The sequence below is a fragment of the Dama dama genome, chromosome 23, assembly GCF_033118175.1.
Source record: "Dama dama isolate Ldn47 chromosome 23, ASM3311817v1, whole genome shotgun sequence".
NCBI lineage: Eukaryota > Metazoa > Chordata > Mammalia > Artiodactyla > Cervidae > Dama > Dama dama.
In genome coordinates this window covers 11,365,532-11,375,909 of record NC_083703.1, presented here as the reverse complement: position 1 = coordinate 11,375,909, position 10,378 = coordinate 11,365,532, and the positions used below count along the sequence as shown (strand labels likewise).

The 10,378-nt window shown below is 37.3% G+C and overlaps 1 protein-coding gene across 1 annotated transcript in view; it reads right to left on the bottom strand.

Annotated features, from left to right (window-relative positions):
• Positions 1-2,566: 2,566 nt before the first annotated feature.
• LOC133044568 (ADP-ribose glycohydrolase MACROD2-like) overlaps positions 2,567-10,378 on the bottom strand; it is a 900,047-nt gene continuing 892,235 nt past the window's right edge. Inside the window, exons 12-13 of the mRNA XM_061125972.1 lie at positions 5,657-5,734; positions 2,567-2,634 (exon numbers count right to left, since the gene is read on the bottom strand). Coding sequence (XP_060981955.1) covers positions 2,573-2,634; positions 5,657-5,734 — 140 coding nt within the window. The 3' untranslated portion in view covers positions 2,567-2,572. The remainder of the gene's footprint in view (positions 2,635-5,656; positions 5,735-10,378) is intronic.

The following is a 10,378-nucleotide window of genomic DNA, read 5'->3' as shown; positions in this document are numbered from 1 at the left end:
TATTTGACCAAGTGTTTTAAAACTTTTTGTTATTTTTGACAAACTTCCCATCAAGTTTTAATTAACATCTCCAGCTAACTTTAAAAGGCTTCAGAGGACCCCTATGGCATCTCAGAGAAGAATATCAGACTAATTAGGCGTATGGTATGTTAAATTACTTGAGAAACGTTGTCAACTGATTAGAGATGAACCTTAGGTTATATTTTGTGGATAAATGTCATTAATACAGATATCCTAAAATGTATATGAATTCCTAAAAATCTGATATGCCCTGGTATAATATTGATCATAATTCTAGTTTTTATCTTAAAATCTAATATGTCACAGCAATATCCAAGTTTATTGTCAAGTGCATTATAATTTGCTCTTTAACCAAGCCTTTTTAAGTCTTGCTACTTAAAGCCAATCATTGTTTTACTTTGATGCTTCTATAAAAATGAAGGTCTTCAAGGAAATTCATAGAAAGGATTTTTGACAAATAGAAGTTTCTGATCACTTTTAGATCATATCACTGAGCTGGGTAAGAAATTACAAAACTCTAATGGAAAACTTGAAGGTTTCACCTAGATCATCAGGAATTAATTAACTGATAAATATAATTTGTGATATTATGACTTTTTGGGAAATTTTTGTTTTCTAAAAGAAAAATCTTTTATGCTATGGCCCTCAGCGAATTGACAAAGTATACTTCTATAAACAAACAGGAAACATCTTTTTCTCTCTACCTGATCCTTCTAGGATTTGGCTTCTCCAGTTAGATCTTCTGTGGACTTGATGCTTTATTGCAACCAGATTACAACTATTTATACTAGTCATTGTTTTAGTTTGTTCTTTTTTGTTTCCAAATTGTTTATGCTTTGTATCTATCTCTGCTGTACTATGACTTTATTAATATTACTAGCTGTATTGCCTATTGTCTAATTTATAAGATTGCTTCTTGTATTACCCAGTATGTAACCAGGTCTCCAACAGAATCAATGATGGCTAAACGTCTTGAGTTAATCCACCATATACACATAACTTTACATAAAATAATTATAATAGTGCAACTCTAGATATGGGAAGAAGCTTCAGGGGAAAACATTTCCTGGATCATAATAGACTAGTAATGCAAGCAATCCAGAGAATTTTAATTATCAACAGGCCCTAATCCAAAAAAAAAAAACACATTGAGTGACCGATCAACAGAATATCTCTCTGGTTTAGGAATGAGCCATTCCTAGCACTGTGCCACAAAATTGCTCATGAAATGTCTCCGAAGGCTGGTCAGATTTTGACCAAGAGGAAGCACTGTGAAAGAAAACATTGCCTGCCATATACTGTGGCCCCCACAGTGAGCCCTCAGGATGGAGACAAACAGGCTGCCTAATGCCAAGCCCTCAGCCATTGTCGCCACCCCCAGCGGTGTACCGAGGAGTCTCAGGATGGGGAAGAACAGGATAGTGGCCCTAGGTAGCTAAGGTGCTTAGCAAAGGAGTGATTTCGATGAGCCCAGACTCTTGCATCTTCCCATATATAGAAAAGCACTAAATTCATTAACTCGAGGTACTGGTTTTCCTTTTGATGTTGTGGCTACCTGATCTTTGTTGCAAAACTCCTATAAATCCTGGTTGTTCCCTTACCTCTTTGGAGCAGCCCCCCAGAGCTACTCTGGGCTTGAAGTCCATAGAAAGTCATCGAGTGAGACATAATTCTCAACTTTTAGGTTGTGTCTTTTTTCTTCAGTCAACAGAGGCAAGGATGTCAACACATCTGTGTCTAGCTCCAGGTAACACACAGTTCATTTACACACGGTTCATTTATCCCATAGGATTTTTTCACAGCTAAGCATTTTAAGCTAGGAATCAGAATAGCAAACCTGGCTTCTTTCCTTTAATTCTTCTCACCAGCCCTCAAGGTACAAAAATGGGTAACAGACCACTCAGTATTCTAGATACACTTTAGTCTTGGCTGAGTGATTTAGAATGTTGGTCTAGAAAATCTCCTAAACATCATCTGGTCCCATTTATTTTCCTGTGGTATTTCCTGGGGCTCATTCAACCCAACAAACCTTTGTACAGATGCGAAGGTCCACAGGTAGTGGGGTAAGAGGGCAAAACATAAGGCGGGCTTCTCTCAGCCCAAACATGCTCAAACGCCTTTTACATTCTCCAGGGCAAAGATTTAGTGTTATGCTTAAAAACAGATATACTAAACAACTCAGCAGGTAGCTTCTGGAAAAGCAATACTTCAGAATCAGCTTGGGGTTGCTTCAATAATTTGTTCACTCCAGGAAGCCAGGGGGCGAGCTAGATGGAAAAATTGTTTTCCTGTCAAAGCTCAGAAAACCAGGGTACCGCACAATCTGGAGATGCTGTAGCTTATCTTTTTCGTTTAAAGATGGTGAGCTTCTAGGGGTAATCCTAGCTCCTTATAATATGTTATTTGGCATAAAGATTTTAAAAGCTTAGCCTGAGCCATGCTGTGGGACTTGATAGAACTGAGGGAAATCCAACATGCCTTTTACAAACAGTTCCTATGGCTGGCCCATTTAATCAATTGAAAATCTCACCACAGAGGCAACTTACCTTAGTTAATCTTCTTGCTGACTCTCTGTTGGGTCATTTACACTGTCAACCTGACAATTCATGTCAACTGTAACCAGAAGGGAAAACAAAAAGGTTAAATGTTTGTTAAACCCAAGTCTCTTAAGTATATTAAAATGGCCTGTGAATCGCTACATTTCTGACTTCCTATCTTATACCTCTTTTCAATTTGTTTTCATTCATTCAAGATTTGGGGACTACTCTTGTAGATTTTTACTGGTCGGAGAATGGGGAGGGCAGAATTGCCCCTTTACTAAACTGTAGGAGCTGTTTTCATGTCATACCAGGTTTGGGGGTTGATATTTTGTGTGTATTTATCACCATCCTTAGGTAAACTCAAAGGCTTTAATAGATGTCTAAGAAAATAAAGAGAAAACAAAGCAAACCAGATCATCCATGCACAGAGATGTAAGCGATTTCCTCTGAAACAGCAATGCTAGTGGGCCTGCTAATTCAAAACCGACCCTGAAAACTTGCCAATGCGTGCAGTGGACACCATGAAATGGAAAAGCAAAACATCTACCAGATCACACAGCAATGATAAAACGTGTGCATTTACTTTACTGTGTGTATTATTCTATGTGAGCATTTGCATACAAATAGCACACGTAATTAATGTCATTGTCCAGAAGGAGCCCAGAACAGGCAGAGCAGACACTCTGGAAATTTTCAAGGGTCAGTAGGTTTAATTAGATTGGTATTGCTAAAGCATCCAAGCCCATATTATATACTTAGAGACTTAATATACAGATGAACAATGGCCAGACCATATTTGGCAGTAGAATTCTGACTTCAAAACTCTGCAGCAACCAGCTCAGAACTTGGTCAGTGACTGCCAGCTTCCCTGTGTTTTGCTCCTTGCTCCCAACACAGGGCCATCAGGGAAAACCAAATGTTCTCAGACCAACCAGCCACTTCTAGTTAACCCATCTGGCTTCCCCTTGCCAACAACCTCCTGTCAAGGGTCTTTGAAATCTTCCCTTTTGTTAGATAGAAGTTCCCCACTTCCCTCCTGCCTTTGAGTTGGCCAGACATAAGTGATAAGAGCTGACACCCATGCTCTGGATATGTAACCTGTTTGTTCCCATTTGGGTAATCTTCATTTGTTTGAACAGAATCAGTCATCCAAATCTCTTTTTCTTGAACACAAAAACCTGATTCAAGTAAAACAGTGGCAGGTGCTGGATTTCACATTCCAAAGAGACTTGAATGAGGGAACGGCTGGTTGGGAGCCCACCGAACTCTCTCTCAAGGAGGAAGGAAAGCAGGTCTCTTTGTTCCTTCTGCAAACACTCCTTGGTTTCTCACCATGTGTGAGCCCACTCTTTACCCCAGGTGTAAACTGGCCAGATACAGCGAGGGTATACCCATAAAAATGAATAATGTGTACACTTTCCATCCTGGCCTACAGAGTTATTGTAAGGTTGACCATCTCAGTGTGGACTGTACAGAATAAAATATAGGAGAGTGTTCCTTATTTGTTCCTTCCTCCAACCCAAGGGTCCCTAGTTCTAAAATCTATTAATAAGTGTTAATATGAAAAGCGTTTGATGAGCAATGTTAACTATGTTAAGAAGTTTTTTTTAATAGCTGAGACTTTGTGCTCAGTAAACTCTATAGTGAGGACAGAACCTTAGTATTTAACACATTTATGTCCCTTTTATTCAGTGAGAATTACATGACCTTGGTATTCTTCGGAACATGATTCGTAGCTGCTGCTGCTGCTAAGTCACTTCAGTCGTGTCCGACTCTGTGTGATCCCATAGATGGCAGCCCACCAGGCTGCCCCATCCCTGGGATTCTCCAGGCAAGAACACTGGAGTGGGCTGCCATTTCCTTCTCCAATGATTTGTAGAGACCTAGTTAAAAATCATGTTTATAGTGTCACAACCTGGCTGGGAGGGTTTCACTCTGCTGAGGATGACTAACATGGAGTGACTTTTAATGGATGAAATCTGGGATTTAAAAATATTAGTTTCCTAGATAATGCATGTGCATGCTCAGTCGCTTCAGTTGTGTCCGACTCTTTGCGGCCCTATGGACTGTAGTCTGCCAGGCTTCTGTGTCCATGGGATCCTCCAGACAAGAATGCTGGAGTGGGTTGCCATGCCCCCCTCCAGGGAAGGGTTAAAAAAATAATCAGTTTGCACTGAGTCAAAGAAAGGTTCAAAGATGTTTTGTAGAACATGGGGAATACAGCCAATATTTTGTAATAACTATAAATGGAAAATAACCCTTAAAATTGGATAATTTTTAAAAAATTAAATTATAAATCAGTTGGCACAAAAGAGCTTATAATTAAGGGAGTCAACTAAGATGAGGGGATGCCTATAGCAGGGTGGAATGCATGGTATAGGAAACTGTTTAAAAGTACCAAGTAACTTCTAACAGTGGCTGAAATTTTCTCAACCCAAACTGCAAGATTTTACATATACATGTTGATAACTGACCAACAATTCTGACTCTCCTAAGCTCTGTGGGCAAATGGAATTGAATATTTAGAAATCATGTGTGCCTAAATAGCTGTTTTTTCTAATGCAAATGATGCTGTCTCAGAGGGTTTCCAGTGTCATTGTGCAGGGGCAAGGTGATAATATTCCTGAGGCTCACAGTCTTTAGAGGCCTTCAAAATGAGACAGGACTAAAGAAAGGTTTTCGGAAATTGAAGAAGTGCTTTTAAAGACTCACTATGTTTCTGGCCAAGCCATGTGATGTGATACAGTGAGGTGGAGTCATGAAATTTTAAGAATAGCCCAGATTCAAGACAGGGCTCCTCTAAATGCTGAGTAGTCCCATGGTGTTCACCAGCTAGACTGCGGTTCAGTTTAGCCTTGGCATGACCCACCATTCCCTTGGTGCCATGAAGTAAGATTAAACTGAGGCACATGCTATTTTTTTTTTTTTTAAATGGGCTGTCCATTTTGCCAATTCCCAGTAGAAAGCGGTTTTTGAACTTTACTCTGTTCAAACCGAACATGCTGATTCATAGAATAGCTCCTTTAATCCTAGATTACACAGAGAAAGTGTTCCAGGTTTGTAGTTTCCGTGACTCAAATAGCTCAGAAACTTACCATCAGGACTTGTGGAGCTCTCTGTGTCACCAGAGCCTTCGCTTTTCACAGGATCTCTGGGTGTGTTCCCGCCTTGAGCTGAAGAAGAAGATGGGCCTTGATCAATAGAGAATTAGGATGTCCTGACTGCCAACTGTTCTGTCACCCTCCATTGCACTCTTCAATTTAAAAATACTCCTGGGATTGAATTTCTTTTGCAGAAGAGGTTAAAGGAGGAAATAGTAGGTTGAGTTGCTCGAATACTTCAGTGCTGACATTTTCTAAATTCTCTTTAATTTGTGAAATAATCACATACATACATGCACAGTTTCTCAAATTAGAAAGCAGGTTAACATGAAAGCAGAGAAACTTGGTTTAATCAGAACAACCCACAATCTGAATTTGGGGAAATCTGTATGTGAGTTTATGTGGCTTTAACTTTGAAGAGAGTAAAAACAGAAAATCTATTTTGCCTTAGGCATGCCTGAAAGCTGAAAGATTCATTCTCCTGGCAGTGAGGTTTTTTTTTGTTTAAACACAAATGAATGTCTCAGTTGTTCCCCTAGAAGACATCCTTAGATGCTGCCATTTTGGACTACTGAGAATCCAGTCTTTAGTTAATTTCTGTTGTAATTTTTCTCTACTCACACAACTTCATAAGACTCGTCCTCCATTCACTGTGGCTGAAGCTATATAACATACTTAAGTGTAGTTGTAAGGACACTGTTTTTCTTTTGCTTTGCATGATCTGATATTTGTACATATTGAAAATTGATCACTATAATAAGTCTAGTTAACATCCATTTTTCTTTTTGTGAGAAAATTTGCTTCTTAGACATCTATTATGTTTTCACAGCTTGAAGAGCCAGGGCATTTGAAAATACAAATAAAGTACTGGAAAAACCCATAACTTCAAAGTTTTTATTATTTCTGTACTTAAAAATGGAATATTAAATTGAGTCTTAGCACGTGAATACCTATTGAGTCCAGAATGTGTTCAGAGGATGTTCAGTCTGATCTTGCTATTAGTGAAGAGTCAAATCTAGGAAAGATCCAGTGTATAATCTCTTCAAAGGCAGATACATGGAATTGGCACTTTTGGTAATGACTTACTGAAGCTGAGAATCAAGAAGTAAGGTGACTAATCTTAGCCGGGGTAGAGGGAAGGTAGGAAGGTCAGTACTTAACAGTGCAGAAAGTCATTTTATATTTGAAGACTGAAGTGCAGGGTCATTTAAGTGCAGATACCAAACAAGCTTTGCATCTAATGCTGAGGAAGAAAATTGAGAATCAGACGTGTGGGAATTTGGGAGATGTCTTTGATCTCTGGCTTGGGAAGATCCTCTGGAGAAGGGAAAGGCAACCCACTCCAATATTCTTGCCTGGGAAATCCCATGGACGGAGGAGCCTGGTGGGCTACAGTCCGTGGGGTTGCAGAGTCAGATACAACTGAGTGCCTAAGACTTTCACTTTTCAATACAGAATAATGTCATATCATTGAGAGCATGAGAGTAGATGAGAAAAGTCAGGAATGGGATAACATAAAAAAAAAAGAACTCCTGGACAGCCAAGTCCTACAATAATGTTGTAGGTCCTACAAGGACAACATTAAAGGGACTGTGTCCGTGAGTTTCTTTCACTGGTTCCTGAGGTTGAGGTTGGGAAACTGAAAACAAAACTTGAAACTTCCAACTGGACTTAACATCATATTTTTTCTCACTGTCAATTCTAGAAAATAGACAATGTTTCAATTGCTCATCAACATATTCCTTAAAGACACAATTACAGAAGAAACCACTGATGGATATTTTTCTAAGCCCAAGAGCAGGAAATCTTTGCTAAGTATCTCTCAAAACAGAAGAAAGAAGAAAAAAAAATGGAATATTTGACTTTATATAAACACAGACTTTGGGGTGGAAAAAAATACCATAAGAGATGTTTTAAAAAAGAAATATAAATTGAAAAATATTTATACCTTTTGTCATAGACAAAGGTAGGTCTATATCTTTGATATATAAAGTACTTCCAAAAAATAGAGGTAAATATTAAGAATTGGATAGAATACTGAGCAAGAAATCTAACAGGAAGTTAATTAAAAATAAGAATGGCCTGCAGTTATGTGAAAACGTGATTCACTTTGCTACTAATGAAAAAAAAAATGCAAGGTAAGATTACACTAAGAAAGAGATTTCTGCCTAAAGTATACTATCATAATGTAGGGTAATACTCCCATCAAGAATAGAGATATTGAACAGATTTGAGAAATTATTTTAAGGCACTACAGAGCCATTGAAGGAGTCTGAAGAGGTGAAAAATGGTGAACTTGACATTCCACATGTACAAAGAAGTTTAACAGAGCTTCCAGATGTTTTTTCAGTGAAGTTTGTGGGGGAGAGGGCCAAAGCTTGGAGGTCAGGGCCCACCAAAAAAGAGGTGCTCTGATAAGTACCTCAAGTTTTCTATGGAATTCCCCTGAAGGGTTATGCTCTGCGGGCAATGAACTTGAAATAAACCAGTTCTTAAAAAAATCTGAAGACCAACTTTTAAGCCACCTAATCTCTGACTAGACTTCAGTGCTCTGCTCACTCCTCCCAGCCTTTAAGCAGCAAACATAAATCCTCTCTGGGAGAAGATAAAGTCATCCAGGAGCTCAAGTCATCACTACAGCTTTTCACATGTAGTGTCTAGCATTCAATAAAAAATTTAAAATTCAAAAAAAAGTAAAAAAATTCAGTCATCCCAGAAGAACAAGTACGGATCACTGAAAACCAAGACGATAAAACAATATGTAGAGACATCTTAGAGATATTACTTGTAGACACAACTTTAAAATATGGTTAATGTGTTTAAGAATTGAGTGACAAGAGGGTGAATTCTCATGGCAAAGAAGTTTATCAGATAACTGGACTAAACACTGTATAAAAAAGTCAGATATAAATTCTGGAACTGAAAAATATATGATAATTGAAGTTTAGAATTCAATAGGCAGATGTGGCAGTAATAAGACACAGCTGAAGAAATCATTCATAAACTGAAAGCTAATTTAGAATATAAAGAATATTAAAGATGAAAGATACAGAGAAGAATTAGTATTATGATCCCCAAACAAAATTAATGCGAAGCAAACCTCATTGAAGTCAATCGTTATAAAACTGCAGAAAATCGTGGTTAAAGAAAAACTATAAAATTATTTAGTGAGTAAAGAAGGATTCAGTTCAAAATAGCAACAATAGGAATTATAGATGACATCACAATAAAAATCATGGAATCCAGAGACAATGTAATGATATTTTTAAAGTGCTTAAAGAAAATAATATTAATGTAAAATTTCACATCTAACAAAAATCTTCTTTTAGACTTCAATTTGAAAATATTTTCGGGGTTAAAATAGTAGAACTACACTGAAGGATTTTTGTTATACTAAAAATAAAAATTCTAGGTAGATTATAGAACTACATTTGAAAGGTAACATGGAAAAAGACCTTCACATCATTAAGCAAACATCTCTTACACAGGAAAAGCAAAACATTAACCATTAGGAAAAAGACTAGAAATGTAGGAAACATTTAAATTAGCAGCTTTAGTTTATCAAAACAGCATTAAGACTGTAAAATAAACCAGAGTAGAAGAAATTTGCCATGTATATATATATATACATATATATGTATACACATATAACACAAGAGTCCTTGTATGTATGTGTATGTGTGTGTGCATATACATAAAACTCACAATGGATTCATATATAAAACAACATAACATAGGAAAAACAAGGAACCCAATAGAAAATGAGCATGACACAAGCAGACATGTCATAAAAGAGGATATCTTGCCTGGTCACTTAATTTCTTGAATGACTTTTACCAAACATTGCAGTATTTAAAAGCCTCAGCCTTTTCACTATAAACATAACTACAAACTGTTTTAACTCCTTGGACACCATCAGAACTTCTCAAAATACAACATAACTGTTATATTTTATGAGAAAGGATTACTATAGAAGGGAAGTTAATTGACCTAACACTATTTAAACGTTACTTATTTGACTTTCTCCTTGGGGTCATTGTGATGGTATCTAGCAGTACCTATGGCTGATTCTTCCAGGAAATCTCTTTCAATGTCATGGATATTAATGGTAATAACCCTGATGATATTACTATAGAGAAACCTCTCTGACATCACAGAGAACTTTCTAGCTAATAGGATGCTAGTCAATTTAATAATGCTCAATGAAAATAAAGGAGCATACAAAACACTTCTAAGAGCTGGGTGAGATAGGAAAAAAGTTGAAGAAAGCAAAACCCAAAAGGCCAATCAGACAGTAAATATTTAAGTTGCTGGCCTTATGTTTTGTTTTTTCAAACTCATTGTTTTAAAATACAGTACATTTGTCTGAGAATTCTCAGGTTATGCCACCATATTGGCACAGATTAGCATGAAATGTAATGGCATGTTTCAGCTCCGTGACAGAGAGGTAAGAAAAATCATAGTTGTAGCTCTATATATTGCCATGTTGTTGAGCATAGGTCTCTTGGACTGCTTTTGAAGATCCTAATGGTATGACTGGTAGACTCATTCATTTATTTATCATGAGTGTACATGATCCATGTGCATGTGGTATGAATATATGACTATGCATGTGTGAAGTGGCAGGCTTATGTGAATATGCAAGTGCATATGTGTATGCAAGTGTGTGTGTGGTGTTCTTTGGAAAGAAGAATGACAGATACTTATTACTCTCAT